At 38.8% G+C, this 21,317-nt stretch overlaps 1 protein-coding gene across 3 annotated transcripts in view; it reads left to right on the forward strand.

Annotated features, from left to right (window-relative positions):
* Adamtsl1 (ADAMTS like 1) overlaps nucleotides 1–21,317 on the forward strand; it is an 895,122-nt gene that overhangs the window by 241,004 nt on the left and 632,801 nt on the right. For all 3 annotated transcript variants that reach the window (XM_031377794.1, XM_031377795.1, XM_031377796.1), the window contains exon 2: nucleotides 12,833–12,952. In XM_031377794.1, the coding sequence (XP_031233654.1) occupies nucleotides 12,833–12,952 (120 nt within the window). The remainder of the gene's footprint in view (nucleotides 1–12,832; nucleotides 12,953–21,317) is intronic.

The following is a 21,317-nucleotide window of genomic DNA, read 5'->3' on the forward strand; positions in this document are numbered from 1 at the left end:
TCATAGGACTCGGTGACCTGCTCTAGGTGATAGTAGTTTCAGTCCAGCCACACTCATTTGGGAGCTTAGTTGGATCAGAATGCTGAAGATGGTTTGATCATATGACTCATGCTTATCTGGGCTCAGCTCTGACACTGCTCTATCTGAGCTTTGGAATGCAAGGTCTTCAGATATATCCTGTTCTCCACCCTAACACTTCACGAATACAAATATGCACCTAGAATGTTGTTTTCTTTCTCATATGAACATGCTTGTCTAACAGGAACTAAGTATTAATTCACTAGAAAAAAAGGAAAAGAAAAAAATACACAAATACATTTAAAATTCTTCTCTTTCCCCTAAGAAACACATAGGCGAGTCTTCAAAGTAGCCTGGAAGGTGATGGGCAATGATTTGAAGAAAAAGCAACCATCTGCGTGAAGTCCATCAGGGATGATGGAATAGGTGTGGAGGAAAAGGCAGAACATTTAAGAATGCTTGCTATGCATTAAGTACGAACACGACCCCCTTCTTGGGTACTTTCAAATCTTGAGATACTGAGCAAATATTTGAAATTCCTTAGGGCATATATACAATTTAATTCCCAATACACATTTCTTATACTTTTTAAAAAGACATTAAAATATTTTGTATATTTACTTTTTTAAAGACATGCATTTGTGGAGTGTAGAGGTGGAGGTGAGTTCATGTAACCTGAGCTACAGTGTTATTATCACTAAAGCATATATATTGTGCTTTGAACATTTTTAACAATAGAAGTAATTCTGCCTGAGGCCAAACTACTCTGTTCTATATTTAACTCTGAAATGCTGGCCCATGCTAGTGACACTTCTACCTAGAAGCAGAAAAGCTTCTAGAATTTGTGAAACAATAAAAGCTAACATCTCCACAAAACCACTTAATTTGGTATGTGGATTCTTTTGTAAGGAGTTAGAACCATTGAGCTAGCTGATTATAGTAAGTCTCTTGTGTACATCTGAGTTTCAGTGATAGTATAAACAAATATGTTAGAATGAAGCTCAACTTGGAGGTGGGCTAGCTGGGGGAAGAGCACGAAGACAGAATTAGATAGATCCTTCATCTACTGATAATTATTTCAAAACTCTGCACCCAATTCCAATTGTCTTCAATATGAAGAGAGAAGAGTAATGTCCTGTGTTCTTGCCATCCATTATGGATATGACCTGGTGGACTTTTGACTAAGGTAGGAAGACAGAACGAAAATATTGAGTCTGATCCACTAGCTCTTGGTCAAAAAAGAAAAGCTGTTATTTCTGGTTCTCCCAGAAGTTAATTAGAGGACACGATTAAGAATGCAAGAGAATTATTTGGGTGGGGTGGGAGAGAATGGGGGCTGGCAGGGCCAGCAAAGTGCAAGGCATACTACCTATCCTCTTGTGAAAGAGAGAAGGGACATAGAAGCCTTGGAGAGGAGGAGCCTCAAGCTGAATTACAGTGCTAAGGAAGTTTTAGTAAAACAATTGCAACTCCTTAAGAAGAAATGATTCTCTTCCTCTCCCAGGAATTATCTACATTGGTAAGTCTGATGTATTAGTCCTTGATATAGCTCATGAAAAAACATTCCTTAATTCAAAAATGGGCACACATATAGAATGCAGCATCCAAGACACTGTTGATGAAGTACTCTTCATAGAACTCTGATAGGAGATATAAGTGGACAGAGAACCTCCTTGCTTAATTGATCCTCTACTTGGCTCAGTATGTGAGCAGTAGTGACTTCTAACTCATTAGGGGAGTGACTTGCCTTACAAAAGCCTCAATAATAATGCAGAACTATATAAACGCATGTCAAAGGTACAATCAAAGAAAGTTTATTTCTACAACTGAAAGCATATGCAATTGTTTCTCTGTTCTTCCAGTTATTCTTCGTCTTAACATCTACCTCCAACTGCTAAACTTTCTTGACTCCTGGCATTGTATGAGTGCTTTATTTTACATTAAATCATGTTTGTAAGCACATATGTAGAGACAATTTCAAGGCCATGTCTGATTCCTCTTGTCTTTAAGTGGTGTGACAAAACTGTGCCCATCCACCTACAAGACTCTACTTTTCCAGTGTCACTTCTCTTTTGCTGTTCAAGTATGAAGTTGCATCACACCTCTCTTTGGCAATACTTCATGGAACAGGGGACTCCTCAGAATTCTCTGGGAGCTGTACCATGTCCCTTTTGAAGGGATGGGATATGCTATGGGCTTAAGTGATCAGGAAAGATAAGAAGAGATTTTACTATAAAGAGAGAGGAACATGTGGTCATTCTGGCTTAATTTGGCCATTTTTCCATCATATATTGGTTTTGAGATATCTTTAAACCCATGATTCCCATATTTCATAATTAGTAAGGAAATAGTATTGAATAGAGTGTTAAGCAGGTATCTTGAAGATCTTCCCAATACTTTCATTTCAGTGTTAATGTTCATATTTTAAAAGTCACAAAATTCCTTATGTTATTTTTGATTAGCCTACATCATACCCAATATGTCTGTTATCCTTTCTGTTTGACTATTTATCCTGTTTAGAATAACTTTCTTGTAAAAGTACATTTCTGTCTAGGATAAAGCCAAAGTAGATATTCCTTTAACTTTTGTTTCCTGTACATAAAGGTTATTACACTAGGGAGATGGGGTCTTTTCACTGACATTCTGGAATAGGCCTGTAAATTCAGCTACTTCCAACCTTGCTTCAAACCACGTTACAGCTGTTCCTTTAAATCAGACCTGAACTAAACAAGAACATCTGTAGCAAACGTTATGAGGCCCAGCTGAACATTTTGGACCAGCATGTTCCATCTCACTTCTTTCAGCTTTAACCTTTTAGCAATTATCTTTACTATCCTTAGAAATGGTAATTAAAGTTGGTAGAAGAACAAACAGAATACTCAAGATGTTTTTTACGTTCCAAACACCAGGTATATAAATGTCAGTGGCTTAAATATTGTTACAAGAATGCTTTTATTAACTCCACCTCTGACCTTCTTGGGGATCATGTTTAGCCTTTCCTCCAGGGAGTGTAACACTGCTAATCAGCTTGCATAGTTGGCAGCCATTACAATGCTGGGGATGCCTAAAGCTCCCAGGAATCATTCTCCCCTGACTTCAGACATGTCTGCTAGATCAGAAGGCATGGGTGGTTGTATTAACACCACCATCCCTGTCTAAAAATCTGTTCAGCCATAACAATCAAAAATATGTTCAAAGTTAAGCAATGATTTTTCCAAGTGGACCCTTTCGATATTGAATGAGCATCTTTTTGTTTTGTTTTGTTTTGTTTTGTTTGTTTGCTTGGTTGGTTTTGGTTTGGTTTGGTTCGTTTTTTTGAAAGCACATTTTTAAGGGACTCTATATCCTACTTTCTGAAGAAAGCATTTATTTACTACAGAGCTGGAAAGAGGTGCCTGTGAGTTGAGTCTATGCAGAAGAGAAAAGATTTTACTGTAAAGAGAGAGGACATCTGATGCTGACATCTCATACTTTGATTGAACCTCTTTGATTTTTGACAATGAGTTTGTGGACATCTATAGTGATTACCACTTGGGGACTTCATTAACCTCTGAATTAGTGTTCTTCCTTCATTATAACAAAATAATTTCTTCACTAAAATTATATGTATCTTATGTTCACTAGCATAAATCACTTAGGATTTATGATTAAATTACTGAACATTAATTTTCACATCTCCTAACTCTAGAACATTCAAACCAGGAATGAAGTCACCTATATTAATAGAAGGATGGTCACTGAATGTAGCCTTGATGAGTCTTCATGGCATTTGGCCCATTAGAATAGTCCTAGCAATGAAAAGGATTGCCATAGGTGAAGAACCATTGACACTTGTTTATGTGCAAGTGGAATTTATTCAAAACCAAGCATCTGTTACTAAATGGAAGAATTTTCATTAAAAATATAAATATGTATTGCTATTTAGAATCGTCTTGATAGAAAATTTAGTTGATTTTTAAAATTTTTAATTTGATCATTCTCATTTATGGCGCTGCATAGCAATACTATAATTCTTTTCTCCATTGCCTTCAAACCAAGCCTTCTTCTGCTTTCACATTGGGTCAGGTTCTGTCACTTCTCTTGCTTTCTGAGCCATTTGGCTTTATTTCCCAGTGGGAATGGCATGGGTGGCAGAAATGAACTGGGCTTGCAACGTTCTCTGCCTACTTCACAGTCATTCTCAGAGCTGGAACTGAAGATCATTTTGGCCCCAAGCACATTTTTGTTGAGTTATTTGTTCAATAAATATTTCATTGTCCTTATTGTGCCAAAAGTTGTTAACTCTGGCATCAATCATTTCACTGCCCACTAGTATTTAAATATAGGTGCATATTCAGATAGCACAGTGGTCCCTTATTAAGTTGTTTAAATCATTATTCTAATTGACAGGAAATTTATAGCTTCACTAACTTAATTCTTAGTAAACTGTGAACCAAAATATGAGCATAAAACTTACTTTATAAAATCCTTTTTGTAGGAGAAAAGTTTAATAGTTTTGTGGTTTTCAGTGCTATACTTCATAAGTAAAGTTTAAACCTAAAGCCTTCCTTAGGGTATAAGCTTGGCTACCTTTCAATTTTCACAGAAAAGCTACATGAAGCAAGAAGAACAATAAACTGATAATTTGAGGGCATGTTTGTATGTTCAAGCTTCAATTATTTCTGCAGCCTTTCCTCCCAGCCTACAAAAGCACAGCAACTTCCCCCAGAATTATAAGAAAATTATAGCTGCATGAAAATTCCAGCCATAAGCATCCAATTATTAGAGGAATTATGGCTCTTCTTTAATGATGCAGATTCAAAAATGCAAACCAGTTGCTTTGGATATCAGCTTTCCAAATGCTAGCCACAGACCTTATAGAAAGCATATTACAAGTAGGAAAATATGAATGGGAGTATTTTTATCTTTCATTTTACCAAACACATTAATTGTGAGCACATGAGTCATAATCCTAATCAGTATTCCCTGGAGACGCTGAAAGCCAGGTCAGGCTGGGGACTCCTCAGTGCCAGTGTATGATGGGAGCAAGTGTGAAGAAGAAGACAAAAGCATGTGTTGGAACTAGCTTAAGTGCTAGATATAAGAGATGGTTGTGTTAGTCAGTGGCTTTGTTGTAGTTTCAAGCCATCGGTCCTTCCGTTTTCTTTCCTGTAGCAGAAGGAAGAAAGCTGTTTGAAGGACTCCCTACTTTCTTGTTTTATCTGTATCTCTAGTGTGGTTTGTTGCTTGGTCCCATCAAAGAGAACACAGAGCACAAGTAATAAATTGCCTCCATGCCTTTCTGGATGCATTAAGACTTTCTTCTAGAAGCTACACATGTATTCATTCCAAGATTCTTTAAGGAGTACTTGTGCTGCCCAGCTGTTAGAAAGACAGAGTCAAAGATTGAAGCCTGGAGATGAGACTTCAGTAGGAACAGGATTCCACTTTACTGGGTACATGAGCCAATGTAGCAGGAACAAATCTTACAATAGTTCTTAGGGCTCTAGAAATCCTATCAGAACAGATAATGTATTTCAATAACAACTTTGTGTTCCTCACAGGTGAACCATGGGGCTTATATCCAGCAATGACTTCAATTTTATTAGATATTTCTAGTATTTTGCATGACTTAGCTATAGGCCCCTCTAGCTATATGCACAATCCTCATATTTCTGTTAACTCACCTTCAAAACTAATGCTACTAAAACCTAAAGCTAATGAGTGAGAACTTTGATTAATTCTATTACATTTTAATTACCTTATAACTACAAAGTACTTTTTTATTAGATATTTTCTTTATTTACATTTCAAATGATATCCCCTCTCCGGTTTCCCCTCTGAGGAAAAAAAAAAAAAACCTATTCCCTACCCTACCCGGCTCAGCAACCAGCCCTCTGGCATTCTCCTACACTGGGACATAGAGCTTTCACAGGACCAAAGGCCTCTCTTCCCATTGATGACCAACTAGGCCATCTTCTACTACATACGCAGCCAGAGCCATGAGTCCCACCATGTGTACTCTTTGGTTGGTGGTTTAGTCCCTGGGAGCTCTGAAGATACTCGTTAGTTCATATTGTTCTTCCTCCTATAAGGCTGCAAATCCCTTCAGCTCCCTGGGTCCTTTCTCTAGCTCCTTCATTGGGGACCCTGAGCTCATTCCAATGGATGGTTGTGAGCCGCTACGTCTGTATTAGCTGGGAAATGGCAGACTCTCAGGAGACAGCTATATCAAGCTCCTGTCAGCCAGCACTTGCTGGCATCCACAATAGTGTCTGGGTTTGGTGATTGAATATGGGAAGGATTCTCAGGTGGAACAGTCTCTGGATTGTCCTTCCTTCAGTCTCTGCTCCATACTTTGTCTCTGCAACTCCTTCCATGGGCATTGTGTTCCCCCTTCTAAGAGGGATCTAAGTATCCACACTTTGGTCTTCCTTCTTCTTGAGTTTCTTGTGGTTTGTGGATTGTATCCTGGCTATTCCGAGCTTCTGGGCTAATATCTACTTATCAGTGAGAAATTGGACTTCATAAAATTGCAAGGCTTCTGTAAGGCAATAGGACAAAACTGCAACCAACAGATTGGGAAAAGATCTTTATGAATCCTATATCCGATAGGGGGCAAATATCCAATGTATACAAAGAACTCAAGAAGTTAGACTCCAGAGAACCAAATAACCCTATTAAAAATGGGGTACAGAGCTAAACAAAGAATTCTCAACTGAAGAATACTGAATAGCTCAGAAGCATCTAAAGAAATATTCAACACCCTTAGTCATCAGGGAAATGCAAATCAAAACAACCCTGATATTCAGCCTCATACAAGTCAGAATGGCTAAGATCAAAAACTCAGGGAACAATAAATGCTGGGGAGGATGTGGAGAAAGAAGAACACTCCTTCATTGTTAATGGGATTACAAGCTGGTACAACTACTCTGGAAATCAGTTTGATGGTTCCTCAGGAAATTGGACATAGTACTACCAGAGGACCCAGCTATACCACTCCTGGGCATATACTCAGAAGATGCTCCAACATGTAATAAGGACTCATGCTCCACTATGTTCATAGCAGCCTTATTTATAATAGCCAGAAACTGGAAACAACCCAGATGTCACTCAACAGAGGAATGGATACAGAAAATGTGGTACATTTACACAATCGAGTACTACTCAGCTATTAAAAACAATGAAGTTATGAAATTCTTAGGCAAATGAATGGATCTGGAGTATATCATCCTGAGTAAGGTAACCTAATCACAAAAGAACACACTTGGTATACAAAGTATTTCTTGACATATAAAATAAAGCAGTCACTCAAACCAAAGATTAGGAAATATGGTCTGACCTTGGAATATAGGACTTTTAAATTTTGAATTTGTCCTGGAAAATTTAAACTTTAATAGTTAGATGAATTCAGGCTCTGGAAGTTAGTAATCCAGTTGTTCATGGCCTTGTCTTAGTCAGGTCTCTATTCCTGCACAAACATCATGACCAAGAAGCAAGTTGGGGAGGGAAGAGTTTATTCAGCTTACTTCCACATTGCTATTGATCACCAGAAGAAGTCAGGACTGGAACTCAAGCAGGTCAGGAAGCAGGAGCTGATGCAGAGGCCATGGAGGGATATTCCTTACTGGCTTGCTTCCCCTGGCTTGCTCAGCCTGCTCTCTTATAGAACCCAAGATTTCCAGCCCAGGGATGGCACCACCCACAAGGGGCCCTACCCCCTTGATCACTAATTGAGAAAATGCCCCACAGCTGGATCTCATGGAGGCACTTCCCCAACTGAAACTGCCTTCTCTGTAATAACTCCAGCCTGTGTCAAGTTGACACACACAACCAGCCAGTATAGGCCTCTACCCTCAAGGAACCTGCGATCTGTAGCAAATTGTCCACCATGGTGATCTAAGGTATTTTCACAGACAGTCAATAGAAGGAAGTCCATAATGAAAAGTCCAAATGAACTGCTTCTTGTTGACACCTTCTTCTGCTATGAATGAGGTACCGCAGATGGATCCATGGTGTGTGTGCACTATCGGTGTGCCTCAGTTGTATAACTTTTGCCTCCTATGCTTTCCTTTGGTTTTTGATTAATCTAAGCATCATCCTAGCCTCATGTGACATCACTAGCCACCAAACAGTCCTAGCCCAGTCTGTTCTGTGCACTATCCCCATCTTTCCTTCCCAAGGTTTAGAGTCACTTCTCACTGTGCTGCTTTGAACTCAAATATTTGTCCCTCATATATTTTTCCGTCAGCATACTACTCTTTGTTCTAATGCTTAACTCCAGTGAGAAAAATAAAGTCATAACTTGAAAAGTATCTTCTGGAATCAGTTGGCTGCCAAATCTTATAATCTTTTCCTTCCTTCCCAACTTCTCAGGTCTTCACAAGTTCTCATCTGATGAGTTCCAATTATCTAAAACCCTCCCTCCAGGCTCCATTCCTGTCAGCCACTAGAAAACTCCTCCAACATACGAGTCCGAGCAGGAGGCCACTGCTCCACTTTCATTGATTTATAACGTGGTCTGACCTACTGTACAAATTCAGTGTCACTACTTCCTCCTGGGAACTCAGGTCCCTCCCTCCTAAACTCTTTTATGCCTCATTTTACCCATACTGAATCTTCTTCCTACTCTAACAATGTGTCTCCCCCTCACACCTCTCTCCTCGACCAGCTGGTAAATTTCCACTATTCCTCTAACTCCATTTAAGTCCTTGTATAACTCTGCTTAGGTAGCTCTGTATTCTCATAACCTTGCATGCTCTTACCTGCAAATTCTCATTGGCATAGTTAAAGTAGGTTAACTGTAGAAATGGGCTCTAAAATGGACACTGGTGCAAACCTTTGATTCTTGATATAAGTGAACTGATGTTGGCAAGTCTTCCTGCATGCATTCATTCTGGAAGCTATGCTAATGGGTGCTCTTTCACTTCAATAAATTGACCCCGATATTTCTCTGAAATTGTGTATTTAAATTGGAACTAACTCTAAAAGAGCCTGGAGAGAAAACTATGGGATACACACACACACACACACACACACACACACACACACACACACACACACACAAATATATGGGTTGGGTCTGGCAGCTGTTTCACTTCCTTCTTAACCATAAGGAGGGCTTGGAAATGTTATCAAAGTATGTCCTCACCATGACAGGAAGATGTTTTAATGAGTGTCTTTTGTTTTCTGCCAAACTTCCTTCTTAACCATAAGGAGGGCTTGGAAATGTTATCTAGGTATATCCTCACCATGACAGGAAGATGGTTTAATGAGTATCTTTTGTTTTCTGCCAAATCTTGATATATATTAGATTGGCTGTGTCATGAAAAAGAATGTGTAATCTGTTCTGTGATCCCATAGAAAAGTTGTTGACACTTAGTAGGACTTGAGCAAAAGTGGAAGAATGGAGGAGCAATGGCACCACTTCCTACGTGGAAAACATTCTTAGAAGTTAGCTTGAAATTGGTGTAGAAAATGTACATGTTAATATAACTTGCTAACCGTCCTCTATTTTATCCTGCTAGGTTTGCTTCAATATCCAACAAGTAATTATAATTATAATAGACACAGCTACTCCAAAACATTAGTATTAAAACGTTTTTAAATTACTAATTTAATTTTTAAATTAGAAATAATATTCATGAAATAATTAAATAAAAATACAGTGTGTGTGTATGTGTATATAATAGAATACTCATATATTCTTATCTATTCTTGGGGTTAAATTCAAGCTAGAGTCTTATAAAAATGATTTATAAGTCGAGTATTCTGGCAAGAGTTATTGCATATGTTGATATTCTTAAGAAACACAAACATACAGAGACTCATTTATTAATTAATTTATTTTATGTATGCAGATGTGTGCCTGAGTATGTCCATGTGCACCATGTGTATTCAGTGCCCTCAGAGGTCAAGAAAAGTTGTCAGATCCCCAGAGTTGGAATTACAGAGAATTGTAAGCTATAACTCAGAACCAAGTCCAGGTCTTCTAGAAGAGCGATAAGTAGGTTTAATCTCTCAGCCATCTCTCAAGCCCTACAGACATTCCTAAATACAAAATTATGATTACACATTTAATATAAACAACATGGACAAAACTGGTTATATTTTAGCATTATTAGTAACTATTGAATATTTCTCTGTCTAGTTTGGATGTGTGAATTTTTTCACAGTTCCGTAATAAGTTGAACAACAACAACAACAACAACAACAACAAAAAGCTTGCCATAGACACAAACATTTTCCCCAAGGAAATGCACAAAGTTAGTTAATTTTCTTTTAAGAACTGTGGCAAGGATAGTCTACAGAGAGCGAATGTTTTAGATGATAGACATAGAAATGCAAACAATTTGAGGTAGATTTGGGAGAATTCACCAAATGTAGCATTTAGGGGTTTCCAGAATGCTCTCACACTTTTGATAGTCTTAAGAAACACAAACATACAGAGACTCATGTCACATGGCAGCACATTTGTGTAAGTTGTATCCATTGTGAACATCATATAGGTTGTGTATGCTATTTGTATATTTTGTACATTTGTATATATTTATATATGCCATTTTCATAGTAAATGTCATGTTAAACTCTTTTCATACTTTTTCAGGAAGAATTACACAAGCATTGATCTTCCTTGCCTAGAATCTTCCTTACCTGGAAATAAAAAGCCATGAGTGGTCCTGAGTGTCAGGCTTCTGCCAGCAGGAAGGGAATCAGGAAGACTTTTGGTCAAGGAAGTTAGATGATCAAGACAAGTTTGGAGGTATATTCAACTATGAATTCAAGGGAGGATTAAATGATTGATCTTGATGAGAAAATAATTTAAATAAAAGTGAATTTTAGAGAAAGCAAGGACGATTAGTTTAGCTTGAAGGACACATTTCCAAGAACGACTTTGCAACCTTGGGTATTGTCATGCTTAGTGGCACTTCAAAGCCCCTTTTAAAGATGGACTAAAATTCTATGTGAAATTCTATGCATGTCCACAGGTTTTTCTGTCTGTCATTGTCATATTCTGAGTGTGTGCTCTGTGACCTGGAGCTAAGCATCCTCAGAAATGAAGCCTATCAACCATCTTTCCTTGTTCACTATAATCTTTAACGGAGCATTGTGCTCAGGAATGTGCTTTAAACAGTGTACTAAGGACTGTACCACTTCCTATAGTTTTTCCCATTATGAATATTTATACCTGAATAAAATTACACAGGTTTTGTTCTAAGATGGTATTGCTTTGATAGTAATCTCCTTGCCTGCTGCAGGCTATAAACCATTCTCTGTATTTTTTAATCTCTTAAGGAATTTTGTGGGTTTTGTTTTGTTTTGTTGTTTGTTTGTTTGTTTTTTGTCTTTTGCACTCATCAATGTGTGAATTAATTGAATTCAAATCAGCTACATTTTGCTGATTATAACCTATGATTATACTGGGCTCACTTAAACATTTCAAGATACTAATTCTGTTAAAGCCGATTCTTTAGAATCCCTGATTACAACTGCAAAAGTCCTCTCTGTCATGTGAAGCAACATATTATTCAGAGAGTGGTGACACCAGGGAGGGAAGCCATCAGCAGTGAGATGCTGTCTACCATGACAAAACTGTCTCGACTGCTCAACCACAGAGAACAGTAGCACATATAAATTATGCAAGTTGCTTTCCTTTCCCAAACACATCGGGTTTAAAATACATTTAATTCATTTTGAGCTATTGCAGACATTTAAGACGACATGAATTAACATGAACCCTCACATGTTCATTGCTGACTTCAATGTTGTACAAAACTGTGGAATTAAAATAGTTAGAAGTTAGGAAAGTAAAGACATTTGGATGGATATGCACATGCCTTTAATAAATATTGTAAAGAACCTCATAATTTCCTAACAGTGATGTATTTACAAGATACTTATGGTATGCCAAGCAGTACACTAAACATTGGTGATGCTTACATGGTCTGTCGTCTGGGCAATCCACACTGCTGCAATCCCTCTTGTTGTTTGACTGTGTAAAGGGTCAGAGAGACCTTAAGAAGGCTGGGCAAAGTGGCCATTCCTTAAATTTATAGATGTTACATAATAGTGTGTCACTCAGGAAGAGAAGGCTTGAGCAGCTCAGGAGCAAAATGATGTAGGGAACAGACGAGGGTTTTAGACTCAGACCTGTATTTGAATATGGATTCTAACGCTTACTCACTTGGCAAGGTCCTGAAATCTTCTGTGCCTCTGGTTCCTAATTTGTCAAGTGTGGCTGCTAAGAGACACCTCGTGGGGCTGTTGCAAGATAACATGTGTAAAGAACCTGCTAAGTGATAAGCTTCATCGAAGAGCTCTCCAGCACCTCCTTCTGGAGCAGCCAATGTGTGTCTGGTTCTAAAGCTCTTACAGGAAGCCAGGACTGGGCTCAGGCCAGCGCTTCTGTATCTTGTGGACATTTAACAGGACATCAGGACCTTCCTCTGTGCTCAGATCTGTTCATCTAGGAATGGATCCATTTGGGTCAATAGCCTATATCTGTGTGGTACCTACCTACATAAGGCCCAATGGCATAAGGGCCCAGCCCTGAACACAACAATAACCTATAAAGCACTGAATTTTAGCATCATGAGCAAACAGTTAGTTAAGAGACTCCAACCTAGTAGGGGACTTTCCTGGCATCTGTCAGAGAGGCCACATGCCAGAATGTTCTCGTGCCTCTCACATTAATATGTATTTGTGTGCATTGTTTTTGATTGCTCTAATCGGACTTGAAATGAATCCAAAAGGTTTTACAACTGAGACATTAATCCCCCATGCACTCTCCCTTGAGGCTGTCTGAAGGCTTAATTCAGCTACCTTATCTCTCTAGGTATGTGGAGACCAAAGCCAAGGGGCTGTTTTCCTGAGGGAATTCACACTGATTCGAAGAGAGAGCCTTCATGAAGATTTCCTGTCTGACTTCTTGAATAGTCACAAAACCGAAGACCCGGTACAGTGTCTCTTCTACTTTATGCATTGAAACACAGCCATTCCGTGGCTGATTCTGACCCATGGTGGTTGTTTCTAGCAAACATGAAGGCAAACCATAGAGCTGTATCTGCTGTGTGCATGGGAAGAAGCGGCAGCAAACCAAAAAGGCAGCATGCAGGACTCCATGGGGGTAACTTTAGGATGCTTCCGGCGTCTGGCAAGTTTTAAACACTTTAGTTAAGTGTTAAGCTCTGTTGAGAGAGCATGTGGAGGATTCACTTTCGAAAATATCTGATGTTTTGCCAGCGAATCTGAACATGCAATGGTAATAACTTAAATGAGTAAAGAAAGAAGAGATAGTTTTATAGCTTGATGAGAATTCCACCATCCTTCTCTGGCATCATGGCAGAGACTTCAAAGTGTTAGTTACATTAGTTACATTCTTATGAAACTTGTTCTTTTTATCTGGTAGGATTTTGTTGTTGTTGTTGTTGTGCTTCCCATTTTGGTTGGGGCTCTGTTTGTTTGCTTTAAAAGGTTTAGCAAATGACTTCTCGAAAATGAGAGTATTATAAGTATTATTGACTGATAACATGAAGTGAATGACCCATCTCTTTTGGCATTTGGACTCAGATGTATAATTGGGGCTATAATGTGAGAACTGAACCCTGGGCTTCTGAGACTCGACTCTGGCTCTGTGTGGTAAGAGACTTTTATTCAGATTTGCCGGCTAGAGACTGCTGACTACACAGGCCAGTGGGTTTCTTATCCAACCTTAAAATAGCAGGGTCACAGAAAAACAATACCTCAAAGCAAACACAAAGATGCCTTTATGTTTCTCCCATCCAGCCTGGTGTCTTGCTACCCTCTCTCAGCACTTACTGCATATTTTTTAAATCTCTCTCTTACAGATATTGAGTAAATCAGTTCTTTAAGCAGTGACTCCCAACCTACAACCTTCCCTCCTTGCATCATTTACATCTTCTCCACATTTGTACCTCTGTCAGTGTGGGTAGCATTTGTACACCTCTCAGGGTGGGTACCCAGGCATGGGCAGGTACAGTGGTGGTGGTTTCCAGAGGGCCCATAATTAATTTTTATGTGTGTCATTTTTTTTCACCAGTGAGTCTTATAATGCAGTGCCTAGCATTTTGTATTTTCCTTGCTTGCATCAAGTTTTCATTGTGACCTAGTGTGGTGCATAGACATAACCACCTAAATTTGTGATTTTTTTCCTTAAGAACAGTATCTTGCATTATATCTTAGTTTTGTCCTACTTGAAGTCATACTGAATCTAAAGTGTGAGCTACACTGTGGGTACTATAGGAAAATATCATGTGAGTCTAATATATAAGCATAAGGGAGTTACTAGCATCATCAAGCATTGAAGGTTCTCCCAAATAGTGTTAATATGTAGTATTACATTAATTTCTGTCACAAGAATATTGCATGCTGCTCAAAGTCTTCACTCATATTAAAGTCAGACATAAAGAGTGGGTGGAAATATCTAACCTAAAAAGGAATTGTCTACAAAAACAGGTAGTTAAAACTACAACTATTCAAGAAAGCGGGTGGGAAGAGATCAAAGCTTCCTAAATATCAGAATTAAATTCAACCTTCTTGTAAGTGTATGAAATCCTATTTCCTCAAGAGGCTTTCCTCTGACAATTCGATTTGCCCCCAGAGATAAAGAACTTTGCTAAAATGCAACTTCATATTCTAAGTAAATATTGTAAGGTGAATTACATGATCTCTGTGTTTGCTGTAGGAGAAGAGTTCAAGCATGCTACGCCTTTTTTTTTCCTGTGCTGCGGTTGAATTATCTAGGTGTTAATTTTTTTATTAGATATTTTCTTTATTTACATGTAAATTTCTCCATTCCCAGTTTCCCCTCCAAAAAGCAAAGAAACAAACAAAAACAACAGAAACAAACCCCTGTTGCCTCCCACTTCCCCATGCCTGCCACCCCGCCCTCTCCCACTTTCTGGCCCTCGCATTCCCCTACACTGGGGCACAGAACCTTCATAGGGCCAAGGTCCTCTCCTCCTATTGATGATCGAATTTGCAACCCTCTACTATACACATGCTGCCAGAACAATCAGGCACCTCCATGTGCAGTCTTTGGTTGGTGGTTGAGATCCTGGGAGCTCTGAGGGTACTAGTTAGTTCATATTGTTGTTCATCCTAAGGGACTGCAAACCCTCAGCTCCTTTGGTCCTTTCTCTAACTCCTTCACTGGGGACCCTGTACTCAGTTCGATGGATGTCTGTGAGCCTCTATATCTGTATTAGTCAGGTACTGTCAGAACCTCTCAGGAGATACATGCTACGCCTTTTTAATGAAGTCGCCGGGGAAGCGGACATTGCTTTCATCCTCTTTATGAGTTTATGGTGTAGGGAGCAGGCACTTACGGGGAACGAGAGTCACTCTTATATAGACATAAAACTCATTGGCCAAGAGGGAGGAAGCATCAGGACTGCAGTCTGCCTGTGCAATCCTGTGGCCTTCAGTTCGAGCCTCTTTAGCAACCCAAAGACGTTTTATCGCGTGCTTCGCCTCCCCTATCAGGAGGTAGCCTTGCTTCCTAAGCACAGAACTGTGCTGACTCAGGACTCAGCCAGCACACGCTCAGCAGTGTGTGCCGTGCTCTCAGTCAGATGCTGTGCTTGCTGAACACAGACAGCACAGTGACTGCTCTAGTTCGCCCTATTTTTAGAATTAAATCTTGAAAATGAGGAAAAATTCCATTACAGACTATAACAGGAAACGGCCCTGTCAGCTATATGAAAACCCGAAAGGCACACATGCATGTAAAAATGATCTGAATGATTTCAGTTTTGATAATGAGATGGAAGAGCATTTGAGCTTATCTGCCATAATGTCATATTAATCTGTATACAGATTTATCACAAAGGATGTGAGTTCAGGGATATTTGCCAACTAGAAATCCATAGCTGTAAAAGTGAAGTTACTGCAAGAATGGAGAACATTTGAACACAAATAGTGTTAGCTGTAGATGTGAAATGTGTTGTCACATTTCTGGGTAAAGTATGTTGCTAGCCTCCTTTTCTGTTTGCTTGTTTGTTGAAACAGTCTTTCACTGTGTATCCCTGGCTAATCTAGAACTCACTCTGTAGACCAGGCTGGCCTCAAACTGGATCACAGAGATCCCCTTGCCTCTGCCTCCTGAGGGCTGGGATTGAAGGTGTGTGCCAACACTGCCCGAGGGTGACAATTTTTATATATATTTTCTTTTTCTCATTTAGTCTTTTTTTACTGGAAAGTCTAAAATCTTTCTCTCAAACTTCAAATATTTTTTAAAGATTTATTTATTTATTACATGTAAGTACTCTGTAGCTGTCTGCAGACACTCCAGAAGAGGGCATCAGATCTTGTTACTGATGGTTGTGGGCCACCATGTGGTTGCTGGGATTTGAACTCAGGACCTTCAGAAGAGCAGTCAGTGCTCTTAACCACTGAGCCATCTCTCCAACCCAAAATATTAAAATATTTAAAATATTTTTTAAACCATTATTTACTTCTAAAAAGAAAAAAAGAAAAAAACCATGGGCCTGGTTAGCACCAAGGGCACACTGGCTTCTCTCCTTGAGGAACCATGGGTTCAATACTCACTCTAAACATAATAGCTCACAACTCCAGGCCCAGGGTATATGATGCTCCCTTCTGATCCTTCTAGGGCACTGCATGCACATGGTACACAGACTTTTTCCCCAAGCAAAACATCCATATACATTCTATAAAGGAAAGGGAAGGGAAGGAATGGAAAGGAAAAGCCAAGCAAATAGCCTTATTTACCTTATTTGGGGAACATATTCACCTAAAAAGCTGCTTGATTTATTTTAGTCTAAATAAATAAAGTTCATTTTTGACCTTCCGAGAACAGTTTCTACTTTTCCCAGCTACAGCCACCTGGCACGGATTGAATTCTACATATGTTAGAGAAGCTTTCTGGGTTGCTTTCTTCTGTGTCCAGCTAGCTTTGTCTATGAAAGCAGAGTCCACTCTCTGTGCTTTGGGGAAGCCGCCTAAGCAACTGCTCGTCTGAAGGCCCAGCAGGCCAACGCGTCACTGTAGCCTGGAACTCTCCTGTTTGTGATTTGCATTGTTTGTGGAGAAGAAGCAGGCTGTTTGTCAAAAGCTGTTATTCATTATTGGAGCAGCAGAGAGGCAGATCACGTGTTGGCACATTGGTTTTGGTTGTCAGCCGGATACAACATCAGGATAATAATTAACATGAAATTCATTACAGAATGGGATTTTCTTCGGTATGTAATTAGAGCAAACCTCATTTGCTTGTAGCTTTGTGGTTCCCTCTGTGGTTATTTAAGGCAGTGTTGTATGCTGGTAGAAGGAAAGGTATTTAAATATTTACCAGTTGAGGGTAGAATGCCTCTTTGGGTAATTGGTAAAATAGAGATGTCTATGGTAGAAAAGGGCTGAGCTCTGGAAGGACATATTCAGAAATCTCGATATTTATATATTTATGTAAATTATATATATGTATATGTATACATATCTATGTGTATATATACATATATATATATATATCTTTCCTAAGTATTAAATGGCTATAGGTCACCAGGTCACCAAGGTCACCGATTCTGAACTGAAAAGAAAAATGTAGTTTATTAAAACTGGTTTAAAGTAAGTTCTTCTTCTTTTTTTTTTAAACATCCCTTGGTAGATACAGAGCAGGGAATTAGCAAGGGTCAGAGTATTTCTATGACCTGTGAAATCAGTTCAAGCAACACATACAAACTCAAATAAAATGGAATAAAACGACTTCCATGTGTTCTCGAGGTTTTGAGCAACCTCACTTCCATTCCTGCTGAGGGGAAAGGGAAACAATTTAAGTACTAACACCTGGAGATAACTTAATTTGCTTAATTATACGTCTAAGCTGATTCCCATGTTAAAAATGTATGGGGCATAAATACAAGGAGGGTTGCAATATATCAAGAATGTAAGTGCATTCAGCCACAACTAACAGATTACCTTTGGCCAAAGTAAAGCTTGAAGCAACTGTCCCTTCCTTAATGTGGAATAACATTCCATGGAGGCAGCTTATAAGTTCATAGAGCCTTTATTAATCAGTCAGGGAGTTGATGTATCCTTAATATAGCCACTGTATTTTTCAAATACTGTTGCCCAAAGGAAAAGCATGCAGCAAGGGGGCCCAGCGCTCTACATGTAAAATTCCACAGCAGTTCAGCCTTAAATTTTGTGGAATACTCACATGTATCACTTGAGTGAGCTGTGGAGAGTCCTCCTTTTGTGGGCATATTACTCTAAGCAAGGATGCAGTGAGACCGCCATACTGAACTGCTCAGTGAGTGGGGAAAAAAAGAGTTTATTCAACTTGGAATAATCCATTTAGGGTAACACGGGAGGGGGTTTTCAGGCCAAAAAGGTTGGGTAGCTTTGATATGCAGTTGCAGGTATGTGTTAGTAAGGCCCAAAGGAACCTGGAGATTCGTGTGGGGCTTTCACATGATATGTGTTACAGATACGTGCCAATAGAGAGCTAGATGCCCCATTTGCCATAGTTGGCTTCAGGGAGAGAGAGAGAGATAAGAAGTGTTAGCTCTTCCTGGCATACCTATGAAGCACATTTCTGAGGATTGTTGAGGATAAACTTTTATGCATTCCCCAGCAACTGTTCTGTTTACTATGTCAGAATTCAGCTTCAGCTGAACCCAGACTGTCATTTGGGGCCATATTAATGGCACTGCTTTTTTTGGGGGAGTTGGGACCTAACAATTGTCTGTGTTTGCTATCCAGAACAAATATTTTCAGCCTAAAGAAATGAGCACAAAAGGAGTAGCAATGGTTTCTCTTTACAGGCAGAAAGAGAGCTTCCTAGCAAAGGGTACCAGACCCTGAGCAAGCATGAGCCTCATTCTGACCCAAGGCTTTCTGCTATAGATCCAAGAGAAGGATGGCTTGACTGTTAAAGCAAGAGCTGGGTGGCTTTCCTGGTTTGATTAACAGGCAGGGGTTTTGTATGCTTTTGTTCAGCGAATGTATCCTTTCCCAAGATACATCTGATTTTTAATCATACGTGCATCTAATCATGCAGTGGTGTAAGAATATGGTAAATAGAGACTGGTTTCTCTCTAGATGTTCACTAGGATATTTAGTTTCCCTTACTGAACATGCACCCCAAACCAGCCTAGGACAAATCATCCACTAGAGAGATTTACTAGATACATTCCAAGTTAAATTGGCTACAAAGGATTTCTTGAGCTATAGGTGTGGAGAGGGGTGTGCATGTGTTTCAGTACAGACTGGGGGTCCCAGGTAGCTAAGTGCTTTGATAGGAAAAGTGTCTGTGTGTCTAAAGTAAAGTAGATTCCTGGGTTGCCAAGCATTCTCTGTGTTTACTTGCCTCAAATATGTACAACTAAAAAAGATGGTATTTGATGTATATAAGTCACATTGATGTGAGACTTTTCCTCTTCCCAGGAAGAATCAAGTGTCTGTTAGTCCCAAATAGGGTACTGATGACAGACCAAAGAAAAAATACCACCCAAGGCTAGCTCAAGGTACCAGCCAGTTTATGAGAGTTACTTACAAGAGCATAGGAAGGGGTAACTCAAAGGCAGCTCCATCACCAAAAGGCCGACCCAGCATGATGAGGACTCAGGACAGCTGTACCACAAGCTTTTCTATACCACATTCAAAGCAACTCAGCTACTTAACGTTTTTGTGACCTTGGAGAGGGCCCTGCAAATCTTGTGACTTTATATGCTTCCTGATCCTTGTAAACTCTGTTAGCTTTTTGGGTCTCCTAAGCATCCTTCCTCTCTCTAGGAAGAAGCATTTCAATTTGAAGAAAACAGCCACAAAATAGGTGAGTTACAGATGAATTAGTAAAGATATATCAGAACACTCTGGATAGTATATAAACTATTATCATGTGGCATATTAAATGTTATTATCTACCTGAGTTTTTAAAACTTGTATAGTGTTTTATGAGTCTGACAATCATGAAAAAATATGTATATTAGATAAAGACCTTCAAGTATATATTTTATATAACTTCATATTTCATTATCTATTATTTTATATACTAACACTATTGGTTATATTTACATTTATGTAGAAAGGACAAAAGAAATTTACTAAGAAATTAACAATATGCCTCAGAATGACCCAAGAATATAATAAATGATTTCATTTTATGATTATAACAATTAATGGGAAATTTTGCTTGCAAAGATACTACTAAAATAGTAGTAGAATTTGGAAACTTGGCCTGAGCAGGGGGTTCAAATGTGAATGGAGTGTCAATGACTACACAAAGTTACACAATGAGCTGCTATAAATTGTATCAAAGGAAACCAGTGGAGTCATCAATTTCATCAATGAAAGTCACAGTGAGTTTAAAGGGAGGAAAGGAAGGAGGAGGGGGAAGGATGATAACTTGAAATACCAAATTTTGTTTATTTGTTGAATTAGTCATCCTCTGATTAGCTAGCTGCTACCAAATGTGTCAGTCAGTTATCTGTCCCTAAGAGAGACAAATCATCCTTGTATTCTCTGGGAGAACTTGGGTGTAGAAAGTGATGCTTATATGCCAGGCTTTCTCTGTAAATACTGTAAGCCAAGTTCCTCTGTTGGTGCCTCCATTTCATTATGCCATGAACTTGTCACTAAGTGATCAAGATTTCTCAGAATAAACCTACATTGATGTTTCCTTACCTAGGGATTAAAATATTAGAGGGAGATATACAATGTTCATGAATGGGAAGTCTTTATAAGGATGTCAATTTCCCTGAAACTCAATCTAGCAATCTAGTAAATCTGGAAACATAACTGAAGAAGAGAAAGTCAGGTCTTTCTCTAACAATATTGATATTATAAACCTATGGAAATTAAGAGAGTGTAGTGGCAGAACAGAGAAAATAATGAGGAATCTTTAAGTAGAAGCAGATGATGATAAATAATTGGTTAGGTCTGTATTATGCAATAAATGTTCAGTAGAAATAAAAGTAACTTAAAACACTAAATGGAAGCAAGGCCCAGGATACGATCTTGTAGAAGAAGTCTGAAGACATGAGTATTATCCCCAGGACTTACATAAAGATAGAAAAAGAAAAATCAGCTGCACAAAGTTACCTTCTGATGTGTGCTGTGCTATACATGTGCTGTGGCATGCATGTCTACATAATACACACACCACTAATAATGCTTAAAAATTCATTTATGACTTGTAGTTGAGATTTTATAATTAAAAAATAAAGAGCCCCAGACAATAAAAACCTCAATCAGTATAACAATTTTGTAGTTCTGAAAACTTCTCAAAGTGAAGAAGAAGATAAAGAAGAAGATAAAGAAGAAGAAGAAGAAGAAGAAGAAGA

Source organism: Mastomys coucha, unplaced genomic scaffold (assembly GCF_008632895.1).
Source record: "Mastomys coucha isolate ucsf_1 unplaced genomic scaffold, UCSF_Mcou_1 pScaffold18, whole genome shotgun sequence".
NCBI lineage: Eukaryota > Metazoa > Chordata > Mammalia > Rodentia > Muridae > Mastomys > Mastomys coucha.